Below are 15304 nucleotides of genomic sequence, written 5' to 3'. Positions count from 1 at the left end.
TCACAGCCCACCTGGTGTTAAGTGGTTACTGGAGCCCATAGACATCTACAACGTAAATGCGCCACCCATCTTGAGATATAAGTTCTAAGATCTCAGTATAGTTACAACGGCTGCCCTACCCTTCAAACCGAAACGCATTACTGCTTCACGGCTGAAATAGGCAGGGCGGTGGTACCTACCCGCGCGGACTCACAAGAGGTCCTACCACCAGTGTATATAATGTATTATTTTATTTATATCAAAATACAGTTTAGCTTAGTAAAACTATAGCACAAATTGAGTGGCTCTTATAAAGAGAAACAACATTTAAAGCTATTGCTTCACCACTATTTTTATATCTTTTTATATTTTAATATTGCAAAAATGCTTTTTATATGTCTAATGTTCTTTCTAATGTTTTTTATGTTTCAATATTCGAAATTCTATTTATGTCATCTTTATATCATATTAACCTCTTTTAAGATTAATCGTATAGATGTTACATGTATTTAAGTATATTGGAATATTATGTAGATCATATAGTGATTTCATATTATATTCAACGGTATTATTAATGTACTAGCGGACCACTCCGGCTCTGCTCGGGTCTTTAACAAAAATTTCAACGATATTTGACGTTGTTTTATTTTTTTAAATAAAAGAACACTTATTGCGGCATAACTATAATAGTTAGACATATGCTGTCGCGACATTTTCTGTAAATAATAATTTGTTTTACAAAGTCGTAGTACATTATTTTATTTTATCGTCAATAGTTTTCGCAGGGCACGCGATGTAAAGAATATTTTAGGTAATTTTTTTACACCTTGGGTTACATTATTGGAGTTTTAGTAAGGATCCCTAATTTAAAAAAAAAAAAGATTATAGCCTATTTCACTCGGGAATAGCATAGCTACCAAACAGTGAAAGATTTTTTCAAATCGGTTCAGTAGTTTCGGAGCCTATTCAATACAAACAAACAAATAAATCTTTCCTCTTTATAATATTAGTATAGATTATTCAAATGTATTATTAATAAGTACACCGCAACATACTTGCTGTATCTTTATCTTTTCCAGAGTTACTGTGAATTAAACGGTTATTTGGAAAAGATCCAGTAAAATAAGAGAACCAGTAAAATAGGCAGGGTGGTGATACCTACCCGTGCGGACTCACAAGACTTCCTAATACTAGTAAAAACCTTGGTAGAGATTGGTAGAATAGATACCACCACCCTATCTATTTCTGCCATGCAACAGGAGACTCTTAGACAGTTGCCTACGGTCTACCGAGCAAACACGAGCTCGTCGGAAGATGTTCCTCATCGCCACAGTCATTATCACTACCCCATACGCATCTATCTAGTGGTAAGGTAAACACGCATTTAATACATTAAAAATACAGCTTAAAACTCACCCAACCACGAAAGCTTGCCGAACCGAAACCTGAAAATAAATTATCTGTAAAAATATCTGAATCTGTAATCTGTAATAATAATATCTGTATCGGTAAAAATATAAAGTATCTATGAAAAAAAAAGTTATGTTAAATATACGTATGTACATATATTACACGTGTGGCGGGTAGCCATCATACAACGCAAGATAATTGACAGATGCCTGAATCTCGCTTACGACATTTTCAAGATAAGCTTGCATATATACAAGTTCCGAACAACAACATTAGGACCGTGGGTCTACCGAGCAATATCACCCGCTCGGTGGAAGATCTTTCCTCCGTCGTCAAGCCTCCCAAACACGCTTTATATTAGCTTCACTTGTATGTATGTTTGTATGTTTGTAACTGACTCCCTAAGACGCCATTTTGACCCACTTTAAACGGCCAGATTTCATTCAAACTTTGTAGATTTACCGAGGACCGATGACAATTCAATATTAAAAAAAATGAAAAAAAAAAATTGGAACTTAACTAAAAAGTGAAAAATAAATAATAGTTTAAAAAAACAAAAAAAACGCGCTTTATATAAAATTCAACTAAAAAATTGAATATAAATTTAATTAATTTAAATTGAAAATAGTGTAAAAAATATATAAATTTTATTGTAAAAAAAGCGTGGGGCGCATGGTGTTATTAGTTATAAATATTTTTCTGACAGATATGAGTAGAAGAATCATTATTTCAATAATGTCTTAAAAAAATTTTAGTTCAATTTTATATAAAGCGTCTTTTTTCTTTTTTTTAAACCATTATTTATTTACACTTATGTATGGTATGTATTTTGTGTATATAAATATATGGTATATTTGTAATATAATTTAAATGCACCTACCTACCTTTATCTACTCTGCACCACCTTTGGTTGACTGGTAGAGGAGAATGCCTTAGACATTAAGTCCGCTAATGTAAATATTACATGAAGTGTAATTAATAAATGAGTCGACTATTATCAAAGCCGGCAATGTGACTTTGGAAAATTATTGGTAAATCAGAAAAACGAATTATTGACTTTGTATTCCATTGGCAGTCACAAAACTCTTCTGAACGACATCTTAGATAAATAACAGGTTAAGTATTAACCTTTATTTAATGCAGGTTTTGAACCGTATTCTTTGAAGGAGACGATTATATTCAAATCAATCTGTATTGACATATAAATAACATTTTTTTGTCCAAATGCACAGGTTGCCACCTTTGATAATAGACGACTCAAATGGTTGCTCATTTACTAGCAAAATTCTGCATCCGTTTGTCGCGAAACAAACTAACGGATTCGGCTTGAGACAGCGACTTTGACCTCATGTCTCAATTTGGGTGTCCGTCATGAGACGCGGCTTATTGGCTCCAATAAAGATCGCATACAAAGTGTTAGGCTAACATTTGCTAAGTTCTTACCGGTTTCAGGTGCACCTGCATAGCTTGAGGGTTTTGAATCGCCTTTAGGTTTTCTGTAACATTAAAAAAATTTGTCAAACCATGCAACTCGCGTGTCTCTTACAACTATTGGTGTTAAAGCGCCTTATTGTTGGTCTTGAGAGACCATTTCAGCGTAACCCGGCGAGTAGGTGAGCTCACGGGCCTCAAACCGACGTTGTTGCTGACACGAACCCTAGTAAGAGCCGTGCTTCGCAGAAGCTACCACCGGATTGGGAACGCGACCTCCTGAGAAGATCCGGCGAGAAACTCAGTCATGGAGAGTACTCTAAGGAATTAATTGAGATGAACCGGTCATCTCGTTTTTACCATCGCACCGCCCGCCATCGGAGTAGAGTTCATTCATACTACCTGGAGCCACTGTGGTCATCCACAGTGCGTTTCCAGAGGTCTTTTTTGCCACGTACCATCCGGCTATGGAATGAGCTCCCCTCCGCGGTGCTTCCCGAGCGCTATGACATGTCCTTCTTCAAACGAGGCTTGTGGAGAGTACTTAATGGTAGGCAGCGGCTTGACTGTTCCCTTGGCATTTTTGACGTTCATGGGCGATGGTAATCATTCACCATCAGGTGGACCGTATGCTAGTCTACCTACAAGGGCAATAAACATTTCGAAAGATTTCTTTTGTAAGAGGAATTCGGTAGCTTTTTGTTTGTCAGTCTGTAGCAAATACAAATAATGAAGGTATTTGAACTACGGTGTTAAGTGGTTATTGGAGTCCATAGACATCAACAATGTAAAAGCTGCCACCCACGCTCCGTCTTATACGGCTGTCCCGCCCTTAAAGGCAGGGTAGCGTTACCTACCTACTACTTGTATTTCGAGGTGGGTGGCGCATTTACGCTGTCTACTTACTAGACGTACTAGACTTACTAGACGTCCTACCGCCAATAAAAACCTTGGTCTAAGAAGAAACAAGCACTTAAGAAAACGTTACGGAAAAAAAAAACCCACCGAAAATTGTCGTCTCTCCATCCCTTTTTATCTTTCAGATAATCGATCTTCCGTTTCAGTCGTTCGCTGTCGTAGAATCTAGTCGGCTGTGAGTTAAATACTGGAGTACTCTTAAATAGAATTAGGTACGCAATGAATACTGTTACAAGCAATATTGCGGTAATGCAGAGAACGCACGCATATTGGGAGCCAGCGATTTTCTTTAACCTAAAAAAGAAAAAATATATCCTAATTCGGGTGTTTACCATTGACCTTATTACCATAAACAAATGTCTAGGAATTGAACAAAATCATAAAATTATATTTTTATGCTTTTATTATGTACTTTGCTTTTTACAATTATATATTATTCGATTCACATTAAGGGCTTCGTCAAACAGAACGCGTAATTAGCGCGCGTCAGAGCGCTAATCTGACGCCGCGCTATGACGCCGAAGCTTGTTGTACTACTATGGTAACATACCGTCAAACAGAGCCCCAGCGCTATAAGTAGGTACGCAACGCTCTGTCGCGGCGTTAGGACGCTTTGACGTCAGACGTTGTAAATTTTTACAAATTTTATTTTAGCGTCGGAGTGAATGTGTATTAAAATAGTAGATGATGCCCGAAAAAATAATATAAATAGAAAATATCCATGCTTATACAATGCCACATCTGAATCACTCGATTTCTAAGTCTGCGGCTTATTGCTTATGTTAGTGTTGCGCACGCGTCTGTATCGCGTCTGTCTGTGTCTCCACGTTTTGTTCCGGGTCTCCCCGCGCTCCGCTTCCGCGTGCCCCCCACGCTTAGGTATCGTCGCCGACAACAAATTTAAATAAACAAAAATGTTTATATTTATGAGTAGATTAAATTATTAATCCAAAATATTGAACTAAACGTACTGAAAGCAATTGAAATATCGCGAAGCCAACAACAAGGATTTGAAAGAAATATTAGGGCTAATAAATTGGTTCAATGAACAAAGAATTCACTCATCTGACCGAAGAAAAGAATTTAACGGACACACCAAACCCGTTTCGAATAGAAAATAATTCGCATTATAATCATTAACACGTGTTCCTATTCATATTCCTATTCCTATTCCTATTCTATTCCTATTCCTATTCCTATTCCTACACTTATTCTAATCCCTATTCCTATCGTATTACCTCTTTCTATGTGTTCCTTTTATATATAAAAAATATAAAATTACAATTCAACTTACGCGTGTCAGATACACAATTAATAAATACTACTTTTACGGTTAAACGTGACGAAGGTCACTGACCCGTCCGACCGTGACCGCTAAAACTGTAAAGTACTCAAAACATCGGAAATGATATAATTATAGTAAAAATTTGCGAGATTAAACCGTAAAAATAGTTTTAAAGTAGGTTGTATTGTGGCGAAATATTTGGTTACGTCACGCGCATGCGCGATCGAAGAAATCTAGGAGGCCACGATCCCCGAGCCTTTAACAAAAGGCATTGTACATTTTTACATCTACATATACATCTATACATATAAATAAAATTGGAGTGTCTGTTTGCAATATTGAAATAACCGCTTTACTACATGCATATGAACATATATACGGTACATACACCAAAATAACATTTTTAACACTTTTTTTTATTTTTTTATTATTGCTTAGATGGGTGGACGAGCTCACAGCCCACCTGGTGTTAAGTGGTTACTGGAGCCCATAGACATCCACAACGTAAATGCGCCACCCACCTTGAGATACAAGTTCTAAAGTTTCCCGTATAGTTACAACGGCTGCCCCACCCTTCAAACCGAAACGCATTACTGCTTCACGGCAGAAATAGGCAGGGTGGTGGTACCCACCCGCGCGGACTCACAAGAGGTCCTATCACCAGTAAAAAGTCAGTCAGTTTGTCAGTCTGTCTATCTGTCTGTCTGTCTGTCTGTTTGTTCCGGCTAACCTCTGGAACGGCTGGACCGATTTTGACTGAACTTTCACTGACAGGTAGCTGATGATATAAGGAGTAATTTAGGCTACTATTTTTAGACTAGCTTCGCCCCGCGGCATCACCCGCGGTACGACAATAACCGCAGGTAACATCGCGGAATTCAACTATGAACAATAAAATTTAATGTTTCCGAAGCGAAGCGAGGGCGGGTCGCTAGTATAAAATAAACATTTTATCATTTTATTTAGAGCCGCTTTTTATTTAAGCGTCCTAAAGCATTATTACTTAATTAGGACAATTGTAATTTTGGACACGTTTGATTTTAATTCGCTTTGTTTCGGCTAATATTCTTTTTATTTTATTTAAAGTTCTCAAAAGAAAATCTGAGCGCCGTAGCTACGGGCAAGCGCATACGAATATTGCATACGGATAGATTTTACATCGAAGTCATTCATATTCGGGACAATTCATATACGCGCTATCAGCAAGTCATTGTACATTCTTTTAAGATAATTTGTACCATATCATAGATCAGCTACAATAAGTTTATCAATGAAGAATTTCTTAGATCATTGAAGTTGTTATCACAACTATCAGCACTATGACACATCTTTCTTTAAACGAGGCTTGTGGAGAGTACTCAACGGTATTGCTGAAGTCCATGGGCGACGGTAACCACTCACCATCAAGTGGGCCGTATGCCCGTCTGCCTACAAGGGCAGTAAAAAAAGGGCTGTCTGGACGAAACGTACAACCAAGGATACTCAAAAAACCGATCTCTTTATTCTTTATTGTACACACAGTTAATACAATATAATATTACGAAAAGTTATAAAATGGCGAGCTTAACTCAACCAGCTAACCGTTCTTAAAGAGGGTGAGCTTTACATAGGTGGGTAGAAGAGTACAATCTAATCAATTTACTTATTGATACAATACAAAATAACAATAATAGTAACAATAATAAATAAAAACGTTCATATACAATATATCAGACTATATACATACACAATTATACACATAAATAACATAAGCATATACATACACGTACATATATAATGAAATAAATAAAAATAATAAAAATGTGTGCAATTCACACGTGGTAGAAGTGAAACCTTCCAAAATTAAAATACAATTATCCTAAACGTCTTAAGTATATGTAAAATTTTGTTATTAGTAAATAATTGTAAGGTAGCGCCCTCTGTGAATTGATATTTTAATTTCACGTATAATCCTAAATTAAAATTCACTACAAGTGCTTTCATACACACGTTAGTATTAAAAAATCTCACAGATGGCGCTGTATTAAATAGTATGTATATTTCTGTCTCACTCTTTGCTGGCTTCATCCTACACATTTTTGTATTTGTGTCTCTTACCTGTCGTTTTTTCCGTTGCATCCGGTTTGAAATCACAACGATTCTAAAGAAGTTTTCATTTCAATAAATACAACAATATCTCCTGTTTCGTGTCTAAAGAAATATCTTAAAAAGATACTTACGCACAAGACATGCACGAAAACGTATCGTCCTTGTCTAGATCTTCTTTCTCAGTCTAGAAATAAAAAAAATACTTTTCGATAAAAAGTACCTCAGACATTCCATTAATTTAGATACTATCTTTGTTTTTATTTGCGAGTTTTCGTAAAATTAAAACAAATTTTACGGATTAATCTCGCAATTTTTTTCAGGTTTTAAAAGAGGCGAGGTAAAACCGTAAAAATGGTTTTAATTATTTTTTTATAAATCTTTTAATTCAATACGACGTGTCTAGAGCGTATTCGTTGTTGAGCAGACAAGCTGACGGTCCGCTTGTTATTATGTGGCTATCGGAGCCCAATCATGATGAGGCGTTAATACCACCCTGTGACATGAAATCAAAGTTACCATGGTAATTACAAAAGTATTTAGTATTAAATTGCACTTTGTATTACAATATAACAAAGTGCGTGATGAGACGAGCGAATCCACGACCAAGCTGCCCATGGACATCACAACAAGCCCTTCTTCGAGATATGGAGTCGAATCTTCCATTTGCCCTGTATAATGGCTGTACCTTTGAAGGGAAAAATAGGGGAGGCTACGGTACCTACTGTGGACTTACGCTCTTCACCAGCAAATAATGCCGGGTTTCGATAGCAGTACGCTGGTGTGATACTCAGAGAACGCTGTTCCCATTCTCTGGTGAAAAGAAGCTCTCAGGAGAAGGGATGGAGTGGCCATGGACGCCATCTTTTCTTTAACCTACGTAGCCTTGGTAGCCTATGAAACAATTCCAGCTACGCCCTGACGAATAGGTGAGCTCACGGGCTCAACCTGAGAGAATTTGCTAACACTAGCCTTATCAAGAGCAATGCTTCTCAGAATCTACCACCGGAATTGCGACCCACTGAAAACTCAGTGGAGTATGATTACGGGTTATATGAATACGAATATGGGTTTTTTTGTCAGGAGAAAACCGCCGGACTGCCGCCCTCCACTGGGGATGGAGGGCGGGGCATGTCGGACTTGAACCGACTAAAACCTCCTGTCGCTCAACAACCAGCATCCAAACCTCGCATGAGACAAAACTCATGAAAAGGCAAAGGGGAAAAAGTGAAGCGTTTAGTGCGGAGCACATCTCCCCCATCACCCTCCCCTTCGGGACGCCGGACCGGCGGTCGTCGGCACCACGACCACCAGCCCTCTCGGTCGGCATGTCTATGGGTTAGTTCACTCATCTAGCTTCGACGGTTACCGGTGCTTGAGGCCTAAAAGCACCAAGAATGAATGCGGAGGATCTGCCAAGACATGTTTCAGGCGACGGCGGTTTTGCGTTGTTCCGTCGTGGTCTGATAAGAGAGGGCACCACACATCCATTTCTGCCTGTTGAAGCTTTGTAATGTTCTAGGCACTTTAAAAACTAATTTTATCATACCATTAACATACTACAGATGTCGCTACAAAAAAGATGTGTGTTATGTTCATGTACGTGTTTATTTATTGAGAAAAATATTCACCCGAAAGCACCATTCCCCTTTCTCTTCATCGATGAGCTGAAAAGACTAGGTACTTGATAACCAAAATCTAATTTAAGTTTCTATTAAAAGTGAAATTAACTGACCACCCCGTTACATAGATGTCGTTAGTAGTAGGCTAGATAATAATTACTATCCATGCGTTTTCGTAGTCTACTGTTCAAACCAAGCTGGTAAGGTTTCTTGTGAGTCCGCACGAATAGGTATTACCCACTATTTCTATTATGAAGTAATAATGTAAGTCGTCGTGGCCTAAAGGATAAGACGTGCGGTGCATTCGTACATAGCGATGCAACGGTGTTAGAATCCCGCAGGTGGGTACCAATTTTTCTAATGAAATACGTACTTAACAATTGTTCACGATTGACTTCCACGGTGAAGGAATAACATCGTGTAATAAAAAGCAAACCCGCAAAATTATAATTTGCGTAATTACTGGTGGTAGGACCTCTTGTGAGGCCGCACGGGTAGGTACCACCGCCCCGCCTATTTCTGCCGTGAAGCAGTAATGCGTTTCGGTTTGAAACCCTTTTTACATATACTGAGACCTTAGAACTTATATCTCAAGGTGTGTGGCGCATTTACGTTGTAGATGTCTATGGGTTCCAGTAACCACTTAGCACCAGGTGAGCTGTGAGCTCGTCCACACATCTAGCCAAAAAATAAATGAAAACTCGATTTGAATGGTGAGGTAGCCTGTAAAACTCTAAAACTCTTGACACTTAGAACTCATGTCTCTAGGTACGTGGTCAAATTTACGTTACGTTAATGTCTTTAGGCTCCGGTAGCCCTTAGCCCTTTAACAACAGATGTGCCGTGAGCTCGTCGGCCCATTTTAGCAATAAAGAGAAACTTATAATTTCTGAATTAGACCGGTCGTTTGTTGAAATAGCCAAGCGACGATCCCTGACATAGGAATGCACTTAAAAATATACAAACTCACAGTATTTTTATTGTCAATCCGAATTCCCTTCGCATTATCCACGTCGCGCATTGCCTTTGATGTTTCAGAACAGCTTGAACTCTTTGGACAACGAAAAAAATAAAAAGGTTTTCATAGAATGAGACAAGACTATCTAAGATGGCGACGCGATGTAAAACTCACGGTGAGACTGGTGCAAGCCATCATCGGTCTAGAGGAATGAGTCTGGCGTCTCAAATATTTGTAACCTCTATACGATTTATGACATAAATCTTAAAAGAGGTTAATCTTTATATATAAAAATGAATTGCTGTTCGTTAGTCTCGCAAAACTCGAGAACGGCCGGACCGATTTGGCTAATTTTGGTCTTGAATTATTTGTGAAAGCCCAGAGAAGGTTTAAAAGGCAGATAAATATGAAAATGCTCGAAATTAAATAAAAATAACAATTTTATTTTTCCTTTGATGTGTACCCCGTCGGACGGATTTCTTTTGTTTGTTTTAAGTTTATTTTATACAAAAGCTTAGGTTTTTTATTAATCGATTGAGGCACTACGAAGTCTGCTGGGTCAACTAGTATGTTATAAAGATGACATAAATGGTAATTTGAATATAGGAACATTATAAAAACATTGGAAGGAACATTAGAAATATTAAAACATTTTTTGAATATTGAAATATAAAAAACATAACTGGTGAAGCAATAGCTTTAAATGTTATTTCTCTTTATAGAGCAACTCGGTTAGTGCTATAGTTTTACTGGGCTAAACCTTATTTTGATGTGAATGAAATAATACATTATATAATATGTCGGGGAAAGTATATTCCTGATGGCATCGTCATTAATAGCTGTGGGCTTAGTGGGCTTCCTTGGGATGAAATGCGCGCACAAAAAACAATGGATACGGTTTCATCACTAGTTTAATTTTATTTAAACAATACCTTGTTATTCCATAGTAATATTGTGAGAATACAACAGCTTAGACCGAGCAGCGAGTTCGGTGCACCAACCTCAATATAACTGTCCCCAACGATCCAACTCGATACGTTTTTATGATCAAGAATGCGTCAACCGACAATACAAGCCCTCCCAAAAGTAAAGATGGCGCCTCGACCACGCTCGAGACAAACGCTCTGCTCTGATTGGTCGCTGCCTACGTGAATTTACAGTTTTGGCACCTTTTATTACAATTTATTTTAATAAAAGGTTTTAAAGCTATTGAAAAAAACGTAACAAACAAAATAAAATAAAATTAAGAATTATAAAAGTAATTACAACGTAAAAATAATAATAGTAAGCATTATGCATGTATCAACTCGACTCATTGCTTCCTCTGACATATATATATGTAAATGAAGCTCTCTTGGCCCTTCATTAATTACATTTAAATTTCCCGCGCATTAACTTCGACTATCATAATAGTATTATCTGTGGTGGAAGCTATGTTCATTCCATAATTGGATTTGCTCTCTGGCTTCGGACATTCAAAAATATAACGTGCTTTCTTAATAGATTAAAAAAACTTGCAGATTTAAAAAAGGGTGAAGCAATATCTTTCAATGTTGTTTCTCTTTGCAGGTTCGAAAATAATTATAATAATTGTAAGTGTAGAAATAAGTTAATAAAATAATAATAATAAAAACTCTTTGCAGAGCAACAACTTGGTTCTTTGTTTCATTACAAAACACATTACTATATTTTTAACTAACTGCCTGAATTGAAACAAATACATACATACAAATACAACAATTTTTACTGGTGGTAGGACCTCTTGTGAGTCCGCGTGGGTGGGTACCACCATCCTGCCTATTTCTGCCGTGAAGCAGTAATGCGTTTCGGTTTGAGGGGTGGGGCAGCCGTTGTAACTATACTTGAGACCTTAGAACTTATATCTCAAGGTGGGTGGCGCATTTACGTCGTAAATGTCTATGGGCTCCAGTAACCACTTAACACCAGGTAGGCTGTGAGCTCGTCCATTCATCTAGCAATAAAAAAAATAAAAAGAAAAATTCCCTACATCACGGTCATCACAGCATAAGATAGTTGCTTAGCTGGAAGAAATTGCCAGAACCCCGTCCATTACATTCAATATTGGATAGAAGAGTGAAATAAATCGTGATACTCATACGTGATTTGTCTTCGACTTCTGAGAATGTTGACGTTTCTTCTTATCCGCCTTCTGTTTCAGCAGATTCGTTTTCTCTGGATCACTGAAACACACGTATCAAGTGGGAAATCTTTTGTCACTCCATTGAATTGAAATGTCACTGGATAATAAACCTAAACCAGATATATTTAACGCGACAATTTTTTTTTTATTGCTTGGATGGATGAACGAGCTCACAGCCCACCTGGTGTTAAGTGGTTACTGGAGCCCATAGACATCTACAACGTAAATGCGCCACCCACCTCGAGATATAAGTTCTAAGGTCTCAGTATAGTTACAACGGCTACCCCACCTTTCGAACCGAAACGCATTACTGCTTCACGACGGAAATAGACGGGGTAGAGGTACCTACCCGTGCGGACTCACAAGAGGTCCTACCACCAGTAATAAAGGTGTTACGTCAAGCCTCATTAGATCACCATCAGCCCACAATCGTCCACTGCTGGACTAAGGCCTCTCCAAATATACATCACTGAGCCCAGTCTTATGTTCTCCTCATCCGTTTCTTCCTGACCAATCTTCGCAAATCATCACCACACCTAGCCCATAGCCTCTCGCGCTACATTGAGGAGAACAGAAGACCGGGCTCAGTGATGTATATTTGGAGAGGCCTTAGTCCAGCAGTGGACGATTGTGGGCTGATGGTGATCTAATGAGGCTTGACGTAACACCTTTATTACTGGTGGTAGGACCTCTTGTAAGTCCGCACGGGTAGGTACCACCACCCTGCCTATTTCTGCCGTGAGGCAGTAATGCGTTTCGGCTTGAAGGGTGGGGCAGCCGTTGTAACTATACCTTAGAACTTATATCTCAAGTTGGGTGGCGCATTTACGTCGTAGATGTCTATGGGCTCCAATAACCACTTAACATCAGGTGGGCTATGAGCTCGTCCACCCATCTAAGCAATAAAAAAATAAAAATATAAACCCTAAATTGGGTCAATATAGAACACATACAGTTACAATAATTAAGGTAATGATTATCGTTGAAATAGATGGACAGTTCCTTTTGCGAGGATATCACGACTAGTCGGAATCTGAGGCTAACCATTTTTCTATTCGTATTAAATCCTGGATTATTTTCAACATTGATGATTGTGTTTCTTTATCACTTCTCTTGCTGTGACTGAAACAAGTACAGTTCTCTTTAGCGTCATAAGATATATTCATCTATATCTAACTTTTAATACTGCCCTACTTTAGACACAGTTCTCTGCTGCTGTACTGATCCCGAGCTCTTCTCGTACACAAACAGACACAGATCGACCTACATCTAGCCTCTAGTCCTATACTGCACTACTATAGACACAGTCCTCTGCAGCTCTGTACTGATCCCGAGCTCTTCTCGTACACAAACAGACACAGATCCGACCTACATCTAGCCTCTAGTCCTATACTGCACTACTATAGACACAGTCCTCTGCAGCTCTGTACTGATCCCGAGCTCTTCTCGTACACAAACAGACACAGATCCGACCTACATCTAGCCTCTAGTCCTATACTGCACTACTATAGACACAGTCCTCTGCAGCTCTGTACTGATCCCGAGCTCTTCTCGTACACAAACATACACAGATCCGACCTACATCTAGCTTCTAGTCCTATACTGCACTACTATAGACACAGTCCTCTGCAGCTCTGTACTGATCCCGAGCTCTTCTCGTACACAAACAGACACAGATCTGACCTACATTTAGCCTCTAGTCATATACTGCACTACTATAGACACAGTCCTCTGCAGCTCTGTACTGATCCCGAGCTATTCTCGTACACAAACAGACACAGATCTGACCTACATCTAGCCTCTAGTCCTGTACTGCACCTCTATAGACCCAGTCCTTTACGTCTTTATACTAATTGCAACATCTTTTTGTACATAATCTGATCAAGATCCGATAAACATCTATCCAATCCTAAACCACACACAATTAATTACCTTTTAATACTAAAACCCATTCTAAAATAAATAAGTAAACATTGTGAAAAATCCTATGATCATTTGAGACAATTGTCAAATGTGAGTTTACTTTTTTTATTTCAAGCTTACGACGTAAAGAGGTTCTATACTAATATATAAATCTAGAGTGGTTTTTACGGATGTTCCGTTATAACTACTGAACCATGCATCCGATTGACTTGAAACTTGGTATCCATGTAGAACATACATGTACTTAATGGATAGGCTAATATTTATATGAGTGTTGGACTCCCTACACCAGTTGCGGGGGCGTTAATGATGAGAATCTTTAAGGGGGTGAGAAATAATAATGTTAATTTTAATTTTTATTGACGGGTACAGCTGGTAGTCCATAAAAATATAGTAAATACTTCGGAATCAAATGTACATCATGCAAGGTGACTTTGGCATTAGGTTAAAAAAAATGTTGTAAAATATTGTTAAAATGTTAAAAAAAATATTGTAAAATATTATTTTTTTCAATTTCTGTGACGATATTGAAAAAAATATAATCGTAAATAGACATGCTTTAACAAAAACCGACTTCAAATAGAAAGTAAAAAAGATATTCCAAAACAAATTAATATACACTACAAACAATAATCATCGAATTCCGTTGGCGTGATATTCATCTATTTGTCGGGCACGTACTTAATGCAAATTTAAGACTTACATGGTTTTCTCATGGATACCATTATCAGAACTGGACTAAATTAAATTGGAAACACACGGGAAGCGTCAGCTTTCTAATAAAAAAAGAATCATCAAAATCGATTCACCCAGTCAAAAGTTATGAGGTAACAAACATAAAAAAAAAACATACAGTCGAATTGAGAATCTCCTCCTTTTTCGAAGTCGGTTAATAAAGGCGAAGATCGGGCTTTTTTTTTTTTTTTTTTCCTACCTATGCTGATAGCCTTGAGAGGCTATTTCAGCTTCACCCTAACGTTAGTAGGTGAGCTCGCGGGGCTCAACCGGAGAGTTGCTAACACTGACCCTAGCAAGAGCAGTGCTTCGCAGAATCTACCACCGGATCGGAAACGCGACCCACTGAGAAGATCCGGCGAGAAACTCAGTGGGCTGTGTCTATGGGTTAGTTCGCTCGTCGAGCCCTTCGTCGCAAGCGACGGGTTCGACGAGGACGGTGACCGGTGCTTGTGGTGCCTAAAAGCACCGTTAATGGATCAGGAGGATCCGTAATGACGTGCTTTGGGCGACGTCGACGGTTTACCATTCGGTCTACTGGGTCGGGTATGTAATTTCCAGCGGCTACGATGAGAGGGTTCTCATGTCGTGCCGCCTTCTCAAAATGGATTGGGAAAGACGAAGGAAGCAGATGAAGAAGTTTTGTTTTAATTTCTCTTCATTTAGTGTTCAATCCGGTTGTTGATGTATGTTCGGACCTTAATACTGCGTCCACTTTGCGAAGTACCTCTTCGTACCTTACTGTGTCTATTCTGATGAAAGAGATTCGAATTTAACGACCACTTTTTCGGTAGGCA

At 38.4% G+C, this 15304-nt stretch overlaps 1 protein-coding gene across 1 annotated transcript in view; it reads right to left on the bottom strand.

The window, feature by feature from the left end:
- The window catches only part of LOC114245696 (uncharacterized), a 41428-nt gene extending 27627 nt beyond the window's left edge, over positions 1 to 13801 (bottom strand). The window contains exons 1-9 of the mRNA XM_089733455.1: positions 13782 to 13801; positions 12894 to 12971; positions 11808 to 11889; positions 9701 to 9781; positions 8740 to 8775; positions 7243 to 7295; positions 3826 to 4032; positions 2833 to 2885; positions 1396 to 1424 (exon numbers count right to left, since the gene is read on the bottom strand). Coding sequence (XP_089589581.1) covers positions 1396 to 1424; positions 2833 to 2885; positions 3826 to 4032; positions 7243 to 7295; positions 8740 to 8775; positions 9701 to 9781; positions 11808 to 11889; positions 12894 to 12971; positions 13782 to 13801 — 639 coding nt within the window. The remainder of the gene's footprint in view (positions 1 to 1395; positions 1425 to 2832; positions 2886 to 3825; positions 4033 to 7242; positions 7296 to 8739; positions 8776 to 9700; positions 9782 to 11807; positions 11890 to 12893; positions 12972 to 13781) is intronic.
- Between the last annotated feature and the right edge of the window lie 1503 nt (positions 13802 to 15304).

The sequence above is a fragment of the Bombyx mandarina genome, chromosome 02 (genome assembly GCF_030267445.1).
Source record: "Bombyx mandarina strain Sakado chromosome 02, ASM3026744v2".
Taxonomy (NCBI): Eukaryota; Metazoa; Arthropoda; class Insecta; order Lepidoptera; family Bombycidae; genus Bombyx; species Bombyx mandarina.
This window is presented reverse-complemented; position numbering and strand designations above follow the sequence as displayed.